At 34.2% G+C, this 15,384-nt stretch overlaps 1 protein-coding gene across 9 annotated transcripts in view; it reads left to right on the top strand.

The window, feature by feature from the left end:
- ANKRD17 (ankyrin repeat domain 17) overlaps positions 1–15,384 on the top strand; it is a 154,606-nt gene that overhangs the window by 86,734 nt on the left and 52,488 nt on the right. For 5 of the 9 annotated variants that reach the window (XM_026509987.4, XM_026509986.4, XM_048211823.2 and 2 more), the window contains 9 exons: positions 1,626–1,720; positions 3,635–3,872; positions 5,214–5,405; positions 5,785–5,894; positions 7,746–7,833; positions 9,340–9,467; positions 9,722–9,865; positions 10,275–10,377; positions 11,864–12,619. In XM_026509987.4, coding sequence (XP_026365772.1) covers positions 1,626–1,720; positions 3,635–3,872; positions 5,214–5,405; positions 5,785–5,894; positions 7,746–7,833; positions 9,340–9,467; positions 9,722–9,865; positions 10,275–10,377; positions 11,864–12,619 — 1,854 coding nt within the window. The remainder of the gene's footprint in view (positions 1–1,625; positions 1,721–3,634; positions 3,873–5,213; positions 5,406–5,784; positions 5,895–7,745; positions 7,834–9,339; positions 9,468–9,721; positions 9,866–10,274; positions 10,378–11,863; positions 12,620–15,384) is intronic. The other 4 variants (XM_026509990.4, XM_026509989.4, XM_048211827.2 and 1 more) reach the window with 1 other exon arrangement.

Here is a 15,384-nt window from a genome sequence, read left to right as displayed (position 1 = left end):
TGAGGGAATACCGCCTTAAATTATTCACCTAGGGCTTTGATTGCCACACCCTAGTTGTGGCCCTGGTGTTGTTTTATTCCATTCTGTTTCAGAGTGACCAAGGTTGTGTGAGGTCCCCTGGAATAATTTCCTTTAAAAACATTGTTGAAATACATAAGTGACTAAAATTTAAGTTAAATGTGAAAATATGCTCTATCTAAAGTGCTTTCGATTGTCTGGTGTTAACAGAGTCTCAGATTAAGGATGGTTAGGAAACACACCTGAGGTCCCTTACTTCCCCAGTACTATTTGGCAATTAGCAGAGGCTAATCTTCATCCGGAGGAGAGGAATTAAAGCCTTGGGACAGCCTCTCCAGGGCAGGCTGATTGATTGGGTGGCTCTCTCTCCTTTTCACAAATACTTTTGAACCTGGAACTGGCTGTATTTACTACTGGGTCCCAGCTGGCCAGAAGAGCTTTGAGATGGGGCTACATATAACTACTCTTCCCTCTCTCCTTTGCTTGTAGCCCCACCCTGCTTTCCAAGGGGCGTCTGAGGTTGGGGCTTGCAGGCTTTAATTAGAAGCTGGATATAGAACTGAGCTGGTGGAGAACATCTCTACTACTTACAAGGATCCATGGACCCTCTCCCTTTCCTCTATTTCGGGTGAGGTCTTCTAGGACATAGATTAACAAGGAGGAGATGGGGAAGGGCTAGAACTCAGGCGAGACTGAACGTTGATGTGGATCTTTGGGAAGGGAAAATGAGAGGAAAGGGAGGTAGGTAGGTAGCAAAAACAAGATACGGCAGATGTTACAGTTACTCACTAAAGTTAGTTTTAATCGTTTATGATTTTACCATCCACTCCTTCTCCTTAGTCCTAATTGACTGAGAATTGATTGCAACTCCTTCCAAATAAGGTTGGAAAAAAATTAGTCATTTTTCTACTGTTTCTTGCATAGTGTCTGAAATCCTTTTAAAAAAATACCTTGTCTTTTTAACTACTCTTAAGGTGTGTTTATTTGAACTGAAGCGTATGGTGTTATTTGAAACTACATAAATATAAATATATGAGTGTGTGTATATATGTATGTGTATGTATGTTTATATATAAATAGGTGAATAAGTATAAACTAAATGATGTGGTTTCATAAATATATATATACATATATATATACATATATATATATACATATATGTATGCAGTTCCCAACTTAGATTGTTCTTATAAAGTTTATGAGTTAGTAATTGAAAATTAAAACACATTTCCTCCTAGAAATAACTTCAATTATTATTATCTCAGGCTACTAATTCACGAAAGCTTAATTTGTTCTGTAACGTAAATAAATATAGCGTGCCCTGGCTCTTAAAAGTTTGTAGAGGGGATATTCTGGGTTTTGGATTTTAATGGCATCTTTGCTCACCTGCAGCAAGGGTTGTAGTACTGGCAACAGAGTAAAGAGTAGAACAAGCATCGCTTGTATAATTTATGTGTGACAGTCGAGGGTGGCTTGCAGCTGACTTTAATATTATACTTATAAATTTATTACTATAAGTTAAATATAAATTTTCAAAGTATTATACATTTTTCTAATTTTTTGAATAATAAAATATTTTAAAGTAATCTTACACATTTTTGGTTTAGGACATCTAGAGATGGTGCGATTTCTTTTGGAAGCAGGCGCAGATCAAGAGCATAAAACAGATGAAATGCACACTGCGCTAATGGAGGCATGCATGGTAAGACTGGCGAAAAACATACATGAAATATGCCTATATACAATTCATAGAGATAGTGCTAGTGTATGTGAGCACCTTTTCCTTGAGTTCAAAGATTTGTTTATCATAGATTTATTATAGAGCAAGACCTCAGCTATCTGAATTATCAATAGCATTCAGAGCCAGTTACAACATTAACTTCTTCTTATTAAAGGTGCTTTCTGGAGCTTTACAGCACTACACTTATTTTTTTAGTCTCACATAACTATGCTGGTATTACACAGTTGGCACAAAAAGCAACTATTTAAAAAGTTGATCAAGGATATTAAGAAGAATATAATGCACAAAGTAGACACATAATACTAAGCAGAGCACGTTCATTAAACCGATAATTTAAACTTGATGAAAAATGAAAATTTTGAAATTAGATCATTATTTCTGTAACATAATTCCCCCTCTATGTATGGTCTTTTCTGAGCCCTGAATTCCTTTTTTAAGAACTTTCTTTTTAGGGTTTGTACTTAGGAACAGGTAATAATAGTACTCCTAAACTTCTGTATCTTAGTCTGTGATTTGTGGCACAGAAATGGATCAGAATAACATTGTAGACTGATTAATGAGAAAAACATGTGAAAGATAGAAAAAGGCCCCAAATGAATTTAAGTTTTTAATCTCAATGAAAGGATGTTAAATTTTAATTACTAATTTTTAAAAATATCAGATAGTTAATTAAGACTTGAATTATCTCTGTTTTCTTTATTGCCATACCAGCGTTTGCTTTAATAAATTACCCTTTGAAGAAACATGAGTTTTCTTTGAAGGACTTAAGTTCTCATTTGTCAAAATTGGAGTAATATCCTTCTCTTAGGTTGTTGTGAGTATTAAATAATATAATGTATTTAAAACACATCGATAATATCCCCATAGTAAGGAACTTAAAACATCCTTCTGACCCCCACTAGAGAAATATGTAGATTAAGAAATCAAAATGGAGCATTCTGTAGACCTAATCTGCATGTACTGTAAGTATTGTAAGTAGGTGAAAGATATTGGTAGTGGCCAGACATTTCGAAGTTTGCTAAGAGATTGGGATTTTAAGCTGGACTTTAAAGGAAATGTAGGAGTTAACGATGGAGGGAGAAAATTGTGAGCCAAAGGAACACAAAGTAACCATTGTAGTGGGGCATTAAAGTTGTGCAATATGGCAAATAGAGGTAAAAACGGGTGTGACGTGTTCAAAAGAAGATGAAATGTCTGTGAGGTAATATGTAGAAGGAAAAATTACATCAAAGGCAAAAAAGAAAAGAGAGCCTTGGAGTTGCCTATAGTTAGGAAAGACCAGCAAAGGAGGCAGAAGATGGTAAGAGAGAATTCCTTTTTCTTTTAATTTTCCCTGGCATTTGAATGTTGAACAACAAAAGGAAGTACCACGTACAAATTGTGTTCCCTTTCCCCTAACACATCATCTACAATTCTCTGCCTTCTCCAAAAAGTATTGCATTTTTCTTTTTCTACCTAATCAAAAGTTTGCTTCCCCTTAAGGTGTCTACAAAAATCCTACTTTCCCTTTCTAAGTGTTATCCGTGTAGCATTTAAGTATATACCATGTGGTGCTGGTGTTGTTCCGTAGTAGTCTTTTGTTGCATGTACTTAATGTCTTTTTTTTCCCCAAAGGTTAGTTAGCGTCTTGATTGAAGGAAAGTATTATTTTTCTACAAGTTTCATAGTCTCAATCTCTGTTTCATAGTCTGTGCCACAGAAATATAGATGGTCTTACTTAATACTTGCTTTCTCGACTGGTAAATGTAGATTCCCTAATTCTTATTTGAATGGAGATCAGTAAACCTTCATTGTTTGGTAATTGAGAAGTATTCATATTTTTAATGATTTTTTTTAATGGTGCTGATTTAATTTTTTTAATTACATTGTAATTAGGATGGCCATGTTGAAGTAGCTAGGTTACTTCTTGACAGTGGTGCCCAAGTGAACATGCCTGCTGATTCATTTGAGTCACCATTGACTTTGGCTGCGTGTGGTGGGCATGTGGAACTTGCGGCTTTACTCATTGAAAGAGGAGCTAGCCTGGAAGAGGTCAATGATGAAGGTTATACACCGCTGATGGAAGCAGCTCGTGAAGGACATGAAGAAATGGTGGCGTTACTTCTAGGCCAAGGTAAACATACCAGTGAAAACACTAAAGCACAAATATTTAAAATGTAAGATTATGGTATTATAAAATTGGGTTTCTGTGTTTCATCTTTCTAGTAGATTTGTAACGAGATGTTATCACAAAAATGAATGAAAAGGTATTTGCTTTGAAAATAGCTTCCAAACTGTGCTAAACAAAATCAGATACACTTCTTTAACATAGAGCATCTTTATTCTTTAATATCAGGCATTGTATGCTTTGTGAGTGAAAACAGAACTGGGGATGAGGTAGGGTTGTAGATTATGTAGCGGCATATGAGAGATTCAACATTTGTCAAAGTAATATATTGAGAGAATTCCTTGGAGCTGAACACCTATTAATAAATACTTAATATATCTAGTGTTTCATGAAACACAGTGTGGGAATCCTACCAGAAGGATTAAGTTGATGAGAATGTAAGAATGCATTCATAAGAAGCTGTCAAGGAGTCAGCACACAGTGGACTTTATGTTTGGGAAAAGTGACACAATTATTTTACATTATTAATATACCTTTAGTTTAGAAGTAATCTCCTATCTACTTATTTGTGGCCAAGTTTTGTATCTCTTTTAATAATAAAGTTTTTGTGTGGACAAATTTAAGAGGAGTGGCACATTTTTAAAAAACCATATTGGCTAGAACTTTAAAAGCAGAGGTGTGGTAGCACACTTCTACATTTGAATCACAGCTCCAACGCTTGCCAATTTTGTAACTTTAGGCAAGTTCCTAATCTTCTGTGTCTGAATTTTGTCATCTGTAGGGTTGTTGTGAACGTTTATATAATATATAAAGCTTTTTGAATGCTGTTTGTCCTATAGTGCCTATTAAGTGTTAGCTCTGTTGATGGTGGTAGTAGTGATAATGATAATATTGTTGTGGCCTTGGGCAAGTTAACCTCAATTTCCTTAGCTGTAAAATGGAGCTAGTAAGAACATGTAAAATGCTTTTGAATATTACCTGGCAAATAGTAATAGTGTATTAAATGTTAGCTATCATCATCATCATTAATTTTGAATCTTTATAACAAGGGAATGTAGTTTGTTTTTCTAAGTCCTTTTATCACCTGGTTTGTGCCTTCTGGCTGAATAAATCTTACTGCAGCTGTGTCCATCAAATATGGACCCGCGGCTGTATTTTTAATAATTTTCTTTATTCGTAATCGCCTCTCAGAGTAGGGGAGAAGCACTTTATTATTTAGTAAAATAAATAGTAAAATAATACAAATGTTCATTTTTGAAGTATAGTTATTAGGAAACAACATGTTTTGTTGCTTACCTCTGGAATAAGTTAATGACTTTCTTAAAATAATTAGAATTTTTATTCTAGGAGCAAATATCAATGCACAGACAGAAGAAACTCAAGAAACTGCCTTGACTCTGGCTTGCTGTGGAGGTTTTCTGGAAGTGGCAGACTTTCTAATAAAGGCCGGAGCGGATATTGAACTAGGGTGTTCTACCCCTTTAATGGAAGCTGCTCAAGAAGGTCATTTGGAGTTAGTTAAATACTTACTAGCTGCAGGTAGGCATTTTTGCATTTGGGAGGAGTTTTTACATGATTTATTCAAGTAAAAATGTTACAATGCAAGTAATTTTTTTCTTATGCACTGAATGTGTATTTACAAATGTGGTAAAAATGTGGTAAACTGTTGTGTGTATGCTGCATAAATAATTTACATTATTACATTTGAAGTATTTATAGCTTTAATTTCAAGCAGTGATCTATTTCTGTTTTTATTTTCTTGCTTTTAAAGACGCTGATAATCTCTATTTCTAGAAATGGATAGGGCTATTTTATCTAATTTGAGGAGGTATGGCTTATGTAGAAGAAATTTCTGTTTCCATTATTTATGTCTTATGATTCTTTTATTAAGTCTCTGTGTTGTTTAATACTACCACAGGAGCTAATGTTCATGCAACAACAGCAACAGGGGATACAGCACTAACATACGCCTGTGAAAATGGTCATACTGATGTAGCAGATGTCCTACTTCAGGCAGGAGCAGATCTGGTAAACTGTGTCACTTTTTAAATCCTAATCCTTAAAACTAAGACAAGAAATTAATTTAAAGTTCTATGGAGACTACAGAAAAAAGTATTTCTTCTAATTTTGTGTTGGCCTTTTTGCCATTTTTTTCCTCTCATTTGATCATATTTTCTTTCCACACTGTTTGGTGTCCGTTATTATTCTTCTTTTTAGCAAGGTTAGCCTATCTATTACCCTTGTTCTCCATAATAAAAGGGGGAAATTTTATATTAATATGTTAGTACAAAATAATTTTTTCTTAGGTGTACTTGGCTGTTTTTAGAAAATAAGTATTTAATAAATAGTCTTTTCCCTCAAATAACTTAAAATTTAGTAAAAAGGATGAAATACTGAAGTCATTATATGTTAGATTTTGAAGAGATGTCATAGGAAAACAGTAAAGAAATTTAGGAGAGGTCAAGAAGTCATCTGAGATACTGTATTTTGGGTTGGGTAAGGTTTTAAAAGGTAGATATGGCAATGTTGTGACAAAAGAGATACTCCAGTTGGAAGAAATAGTGTGAGTACAGCCTGAGAGGTAGGGAAGCAAAAGCAAACGTGTGTGGGGAAAACACTTGTCCAGTTTAGCGTGTGAGGGAGTAGAAGTGAGACATGAGAAGGTAGTTAAAACTTAAGTAACCATATGTTCATGGGGCTGAGATTAACAAGCAAATGTGTATTCCTGTAGAAGTTCATAGTTTATGACAAAAATTCACACATGCGAGCAGAAACAGACTCCTCCATTGACTAGTTTTGTAAACTTTATTTCACTTGTCTTTCCTCATTTATGGAAGGAAAGGATGAAATTGGAAATTGGATTACTATTGTGGTGTCTTTCAATTCTGCATGTGTTAGTACAGCTCTTGAAGTGGTTATGACACATGTTATATTCTTATTAGTTGTGTGCATATTTCTTCCATATTAGATTTTGAACTTACTCAGCTTAAGAACTGTATTTCCACTACATCAAAAGCTAATGATGTACTCTATGGTGACTAACATATCATAATTAAAAAAAAAAAAAAGAACCTGTATTTCCAGTGTTTACCACAGTAGCTATGAAACATATAACAACGTAACCTTGCTTATTAGTTTATTGCAATTCAAACAACTTAATGTGTGGCTTAAGAGAAAAATCAAGTTATTCATCAGATGTGAATGTTAAAATATATATATTTAATGCTTTATAAACTGTATTTTTTTCTTCAAACCTATATTCTAAGATCTGAAAATTTCTCCGATAGTGTTCCCAATTACTCAGCAATCACAAGAATGCAATAGATTCTCCATCCTTTTGAGACCCAGAAGTCTCTAGTAATACCTTATAATTGGTGGTTTTCCAGATACAAGATCACTAGCTTTGATGTTTTCATATAAGGTAACATGGAGTTAATGGGAAGTCTATAAAGAAAGGGAATGATGTACTGCAGAAATTCATAGGGGTAGGATACAAACTAACAAAAGGAAAATCACTTGGAGTGGATAAGGATAATGCTAATAATGCTGATTAGAGAGGGCTGTACTAGAGTGCCATTCACTGTTGAAGCTACACAGTCCTTTTGGTAGAGAGAGAAGGAAAAATTACCCAGATGGATTTAGATGAGGGCGTCACAATCACATGAATATAACTTCAGTTCTTAAATTATATCTGTAGAACATGTTTCTAATTTGAGATTTTTAAAATTTAAAGATGTATTCCTTAATTTGTTTCAAAGCATGATATTTAATATATTTAGATTCAGAAATTAGTCCAATTCTTTTCCTTTTGATTTTCATGAAAAAGAGCAACTGTTCACTAGGAATTAAATATCAATTAAGTCTGTGTTTTTTTAATAGGAACATGAATCTGAAGGTGGAAGGACTCCTTTAATGAAAGCTGCAAGAGCTGGTCATGTTTGTACCGTTCAGTTCTTAATTAGTAAAGGTAGGTTTGTGTAAAGCAATAGTTTTTTCCCCAAACATGTGTACTTCCTGCCCTGGGGTATTTAGTGATTGAGAGGTAAAGGATGTTTTTGGGGATATCACTGGTGGAGGGATGCTACTGAGATTTTATGAGTGTGGGTTGTTGATAAACATCCTGCAATGCGTAGAACATTTCTAAACTAGGAGGAATCATCATACTGAATACCACCCTTGTCGAGAAACTCTTTTATAAAGAAAAATTTCTTTATGTAAAACCTTGAGGGTTTAGATAACCTGAAATCTGTTCTGTTTATATAATAATATATCTTGAAATCCGGATTTTTATGTTTATACCACTGAAATACTTAAGGGCAAGTTGCTCTTCTACTTTATATTTCCTTAGGCCTAAATTTCCTTTTTGTAAAATATAGAGAAATATGGTCATAACACAAAAAAATATTCAACATTGAAATGTGACGAAAATGCCAAAATGCATGGAGGATTTTCATCTATGGTCAGTAATGCTACTTTGAATATCAAAAACCATTTTAAATAACGAAAGTAGCATCTTATTATTTCATTTATTTTTAAGTGTTCACTACCTAAGCTCAATGTGAAACAGTTTTTATGTAGATTTCATCATACTCTTAGTACAGAAGATGAAAGATTTTACTTTTGATTCAACATTCATAAAAGAAAGGCTGTGCAAGCCATGTATAATTAAAAAGGCAATATATACTATTTCCTCCTTAGCATAAATACTAAAGAAATCTCGTTTGTAATTGTTCATAGGAAAAGAAAATAAATCAGAAATAACTTACTGGTGAAATTATTTTAGGCAATTTGAACACTTACTTGTGATGTATGTTTATGCCATAGTATTCTCAAGAATGGAATTATTTACATAATCACTATCCTCTCTCTTCTCCAATCAATTTCGATGAATCTGATTCCATTTTCTTCCTGCTATTTTATTTCCATTTCCCACATTGCCTAACACAATGGTTTAAATCAGAGATGAATTCATATTGAGGGCACAGTATACCCATTTTCATTCTTAGGTATTTCCCCGTGAAAGAAATGATAGTACTACTATTTTCTGTTCCTTGTTAATTTTCTAAGTAGTTAGCCCAGTGTGATTTATTTTTATTGGTTTTTAATCTTTTTTTTTTTTTTTATGGAAAAACTTAACGTGTAGATAAAATTTTGTGCTTTACTTTTTAGAACAGTGATTACATTAGGAGTAATACATACATTTAGCCTTATCTTCTGTCAGTGCACTGAAATATTTATGGGTGAAATGATGTCATATTTGTCTGGAATTTTTTTTGGAGTAATTCAAGATGGGAGAGGAGAATTGATAAGGGTTTATGTGAAATGAGATTGTGTGTTTATAATCACTGAGGCTGGTAAGAGGCATGTGGATTTTCATTATGCTATTCTCTCTACTCTTTATGATTTTGAAATTTACCATAACTTAAGAAATTACAGTCTACTAACATGATTTTCCATGTCTTGTCTGTTTTAGGAGCTAATGTGAATAGAACCACAGCTAATAATGACCACACTGTACTGTCCCTGGCTTGTGCAGGGGGTCATCTGGCAGTGGTGGAACTACTTTTGGCTCATGGGGCAGATCCTACTCATCGTTTAAAAGTAGGTAACTCAAATGTTTTGGGTAGCATTGTGAATTAATTCTTCCTCTTGAACATTACAAGATATCATCTACCAGTTCCATTTATAATGGCATTTTAAACATATTCATTTTTTTCTGTTTTATTAGAGGAAAGTGCTCTTTCCTAACCAAAGATTTGAATATGTCTGGGGCCTGTTGGCTTTATCTGCTTTAATGATTCTGTAAATTAACTTATTTTTTTACATATCTTTTCTCCTTCCATGTCCACTCTTAGGATGGCTCAACTATGTTGATAGAAGCAGCGAAAGGTGGTCATACAAGTGTTGTTTGCTATCTTTTGGACTATCCTAATAACTTGCTTTCCGCCCCTCCACCAGATGTCACTCAGTTAACCCCCCCTTCCCACGATTTAAATAGGGTAAGATTCAAAACTAAAGCATTTTATATCTTCTTTATCCCTCTTTGGCTCACAGTTTCAGTTTAAACTAGATTTGACTATTTTTTGTTATAATATGTAGTTCTTTTTATAGCTATGTAGTTAAAATGGTTAATGATATAATCTGGTATAACAGATTGTAGATTGATGTGATTTTGCTTTACTTTCTTACTATGGCCAGAATAACCATTGGAATTCAAAGTCCATTAAAAAAATGTTACAGAAAATAATTTGGTGCCAACATATTTTAAGTAAATATGTCAATGTCTGAGATTAATACCATGTTACAAATATTTTGAAGAAGTCTTTGTAGCTTATTCTCAATTTAAAGCCTATTATTTAATGGAGTGTGTAGGAAAAGCAGAAATATAATCAGTTTCCTTTGTCTTAGGCTCCTCGTGTACCAGTTCAAGCACTGCCCATGGTTGTCCCACCTCAGGAGCCTGACAAACCACCTGCCAACGTTGCCACTACTCTTCCCATCAGGAATAAAGGTCAGTTATACTTCTGAAGACTGTCTTTTACATGTTATCTGAGTAAAAATGATAAGATTACCAAAAAAATCCATTTATGATTATTTTTCCACAAAAAGTGAAGTTTTACTAAGTTGACATAAAGATTTTTTTTTTTTTTTTTTTTTTTTTACTGATGAATAAGGCATGTTATTGGGAGAGAAGATAGTTAATAGCACTAATTTATGCCAGAATTATCAGTATTAGCAGGAGAAATTCAGATGCTCATCTTTGATGCAGTTCTGATTATCCACGATTTCCTCTAATAACTGGTCATTTCTATTCATGTTAAAATATTAGGCCTGGGTATAGTTGGATGACATTTTTGTAAATTACTTAAATTTCTGTAGTGATATAAGGCTTAACGATTTAGATTAAAATTAAAATATATTTTAGAATAACTGGTTTAATATAGATTTTACATCTGGGCTACCTTTTCTCAACCAATAATTGAAAGTTACTTCAGATATGCTTGTTTGTTTCTCTAGAATATTCTGAGGTCCATATTTGACTTGTGGATGTTATACCATGCATGTTCTTAAGTTATGTCCCAAAATATTACAGCTACCAGTTTGAAACAGTTTTTCTTTTTAAAAAGTTTCACCTGAAGAACCAATGCAGTCTTAATATTTGGTTTTTGGCTACCTATATTATTTTACCAACAAGAATACTTAGTATTTCCACCAGCTCTTTACAGTCACTACTACCAATTTAGAGCCTTGGCACCTTTTTCAGTTGGTGTAGCAAACAACTGATTGCTATACCCATAGCCAGATCTGTTTATTCACCTGGCTGTCAGAAGATACAGTGGATGGCGTAGTCCAGCATCTTTTCTTCCAGGGAAACTGAATCCCAATTCTCTACTGGCCAGGTAGCTGTGTGAATATGTGAATTTATATCTTGCCTTTATCAGTCTTGAAGATGGTAGGCCCCCAACAAAGACAAATTTTAGTTGGATTTAAATTTCCTGGTACATCTCAGTGGTTTGGGTACTCTTTGTGTGTATGTGTGTGTGTTTAAAAGGCATAGACTATCAAATGTGGAAAAACCTTGACTTAGAGGTCTAAGTTTTCCCTACATCTTAATAATCTAGCATTATTTTTCTGTTCTTATGATAAGTTTTTACATCTTTATGACCAGATGAAGTGTCTACACATAGCCTTATTAGATTTTACTTTAATTGCACCACTTCGATATCACAGACCAGCAGCCCTCTATTGTCTAAGTTTAGCCATGTGATATTTTTAAAATTAATTTCCCAAAGATTACTCTATGCACATAAAATACATACATTCTATATTTATGATAAAGAAGGTGGATTTGTTTTTAAACTCCTTAACAGTGCATTTTCACCTTCTATGGATATGATAACTTGGTGCATAACTGTTGGCACTAAACCTCCCAACAGTAACTCTGTAATGAGGATGCCATTCATGTGCACTTCTGAGGGGGTTTCTTTTTCACACAGCTGCTTCTAAACAAAAGTCCAGCAGCCATTTGCCAGCAAACAGCCAGGATGTACAGGGTTACATCACCAATCAGTCTCCAGAGAGCATTGTAGAAGAGGCTCAGGGAAAGTTAACAGAACTGGAACAGAGGATAAAAGAAGCCATAGAAAAGAATGCACAGCTGCAGTCCTTGGAACTGGCTCACGCTGACCAACTTACCAAGGAGAAGATCGAGGAGCTGAACAAAACAAGGGAGGAACAAATTCAGAAGAAACAAAAGATTTTGGAGGAACTACAGAAAGTAGAACGAGAGTTACAACTGAAAACTCAGCAGCAGCTAAAAAAGCAGTATCTAGAGGTTAAAGCTCAAAGAATTCAACTTCAGCAGCAACAGCAGCAGCAGTCTTGCCAACATCTGGGACTACTAACTCCTGTTGGGGTTGGAGAACAGCTTTCCGAGGGAGACTATGCACGGTTACAGCAAGTGGATCCCGTTTTGCTTAAAGATGAACCCCAGCAGACTGCTGCTCAGATGGGTTTTGCACCAATCCAGCCTCTGGCCATGCCTCAAGCTTTGCCTCTGGCGGCAGGTCCCTTGCCTCCAGGGTCCATCGCAAATCTTACAGAACTGCAAGGAGTGATAGTTGGACAGCCAGTACTGGGCCAAGCACAGTTGGCAGGGCTGGGGCAAGGAATTCTGACAGAAACACAACAAGGGTTAATGGTAGCCAGCCCTGCTCAGACCCTCAATGACACGCTGGATGACATCATGGCAGGTGGGTTTATATTGTTATGAGCAGGTATCAAATATGATATGCTTAAGGCGAGTAAGAGTGTGCCAGAATTTTTTGCCGTTACCCAACATGAGAACTATTTTTGGACTCTTGACCCATGTATATCCTTAGAAATATTAGTTCAATCTCAGAAGTTCTCAGACGGATGCAGGTCGAATTAAAGATTAGCTCATGCAATACAAGTGACTGAAACTTTTTGGCTTAGCTGGGTAGGCTGGGAATCTAGGTTTTTTTTTCAGTAGTGGGGTTGATGTTTGAGTTTTTGTTTTTGTTTTTATTTTTTTCTCTTTAAGTTCAGAATACTAAGATTGAATTTTGGCTTTTGTGCTTCTGTATTCACACCAATAAACTGGGAAATTGATAGAAGTTGAAGTGCAAAACTAGTAGGACACATCAGGAAGCTTATTTGTGAACAGAAATACTTTATATCCTAATGGATCAGACTTCAAACCTGATGGATATTTAAAAACAAAACAAAACAAACAAAATTTAAACACCTTTACAACAATAATAAAGTACCAAACCAAATAGGGTTTGATTATATTGTATGTCAGTGGTTTTATCCCCTGTGAATGTTAATGTGTAGTCTCTTTCTAATTGTACTATGAGAAGGTATGGTCCCCTGACAGTATCATAAATGATATATCTTTAAATGTGTAGCCAAAGAAATTTTATTCCATTATAATTAGTTTCATTGGCAAGAGGAAATATTTTAGAAGGTTGTTTTAATGATTCTAATTTTTGGTACTTACGTTTCATGAGTTCTGTAACAAAGTAGCAGAATGAGATTTTATAGGATTATAAACCATAAGAATGCTATACTAAGGATAATTTTCTTTGTTTAAGAAAAAGATAAAAAAGAAAATTTGAAAAGGAAGGAAAAGGGAAAAACAAAGGTAGTAAATTGTTGACATTTGGTAGTTTTTATCTGCCATCTCCCCCTTTTTTTATTCTTTGGTCTGTACTTAAAGATGATTGAGTTTTTCTAATTTTGAAACTGTTGTGGCAGCGTTACATATTATGATGAAATTATATATAATTTGTCTTTCATCTTTTAAAAGAATAAAAGAATAATTGTATAGTGTTGAGATATTTAGCTAACATTCAGAAACTAAGACACCAGCTAATGAGACAGATTTTATACTTAACAAATTGCTCTTAAATTTCCCAGTTCTTTTTTAGTATCACCCCAGCAGTATTATGTGGAATGAAGGTCTCTGCTAATCTTAGAGGGTGTAATAACTACCTACCTTGGAAAAAATGCTATTATTCATTAGTAAGAACTGTAAGGATTCTTATATTGATAAATATAAAACTTTTCTATAGATTTGAGAATTACTGTTAATCACCATTAGCTGGTTAAAATATATTCCCAATTAATTCCCAATTAATTCCCAACATTAGTATATTATGAAAATTGGAGCACAGTAGCCAAAAGTCCCAAATTTGCTATTACTTACATGGCCATTAGTTTAGGTCATAATGGTATTCTTTCTCTTATGTCAGTTGGACTACCAAAAAATGTATAGACTTAAGTGTTATTTATCCAATTAAATGAAGACTGGACATTCCTACCAATGAATACTTAAAATTTTTTTGATATGTATTCGAATTTACATGATGTTCTTGGGCATACTTATCAATGTTGATTTGCCAGTTGTACAGTTTTTATGCTGATCAGAATTACCGGAGATTTGTAAAGTAGTTTTTCTGTTGATTGGTTTACCAGACAAAAACAATTAAATTCTGCCTATGTGTTCCAGGTGTTCTCATATACAAGAATTTCAAAAGCACACAACTTTTTAGGAACTATGACAAATACTTCTCATTATAAAAATACTTTTACCCCTTTATTATGCCCATTTAATGGAGAGAGGAGAGATGACCAGAAGGAAGAACAGGATTAAAAACATCCAGCCACTTACCTGCAGTCCATCCCTGTCATCATGCATGTGTACATGCATAAACACACATATAATCTCATGCACTTACTTCCACCACTTTTTGTGAAAGAATTTCTGTGTTAGTACTTGTTCTTTAGGTCCACTAATGATCATTTCCATTTCTTTCTTTGGGTTTCTTGATATTTTGTAACCTCTTTAGGCTCAGTCTTCCTTCCCACTGCAGCATAACCTGTTCTTTTTTCTTTAGCTCCCATTTATTAGACTGCTCTTGTAAGGTTCAGTCTCTTTCTATAGTACTTGGCTGGCCCAAATCTTCTGTCTCCCTGTTCTCTGTACCTAGCATAGCAAAATCAGTTCTGTGTTTAATCAGTCTTAACACCTTGCCTTTGCTGTGCTCTCAAGCTCCTTCTTTCCTTACCTAATGTAAAACTTTTCTAGAGCATCTGGTTCTCCTTCTCTAAAATCTCACCCTAAAATGAAGTACCACATGTAAAGATCTGTATCAGAGTTCCTTCAGATCCCTGCGTATTTACAAGTTGTTACTTTTTCGCTATAGGGAATGGATGAGTAACAGGCAGTTACTTCATTTTAGTAAATCAATTTCATAAGTACTCCAAAGGAAATGAAATGAGGGAACTGGTTTTTCCTATCTCCTTTTAGATGAAATGATAAGAACAAACAATTTGACCAAAATAAGAAAACTCATTTTCGTATGTTCTTTAAAAGAACTTACTCCAATTAAAATGTAAATAACAATATAGTCATTTAACAATAAAGCTTAGACTTTTTGTTTAGTATCATGAAATAAAAATCAGTTCTTTAGACAGATTGGTGTTCATTCTA

The sequence above is a fragment of the Ursus arctos genome, unplaced genomic scaffold (assembly GCF_023065955.2).
Source record: "Ursus arctos isolate Adak ecotype North America unplaced genomic scaffold, UrsArc2.0 scaffold_9, whole genome shotgun sequence".
Lineage (NCBI taxonomy): Eukaryota > Metazoa > Chordata > Mammalia > Carnivora > Ursidae > Ursus > Ursus arctos.
The sequence above is the reverse complement of the archived record's forward strand: the minus strand, read 5'-3'. Positions and strand labels throughout refer to the sequence as shown.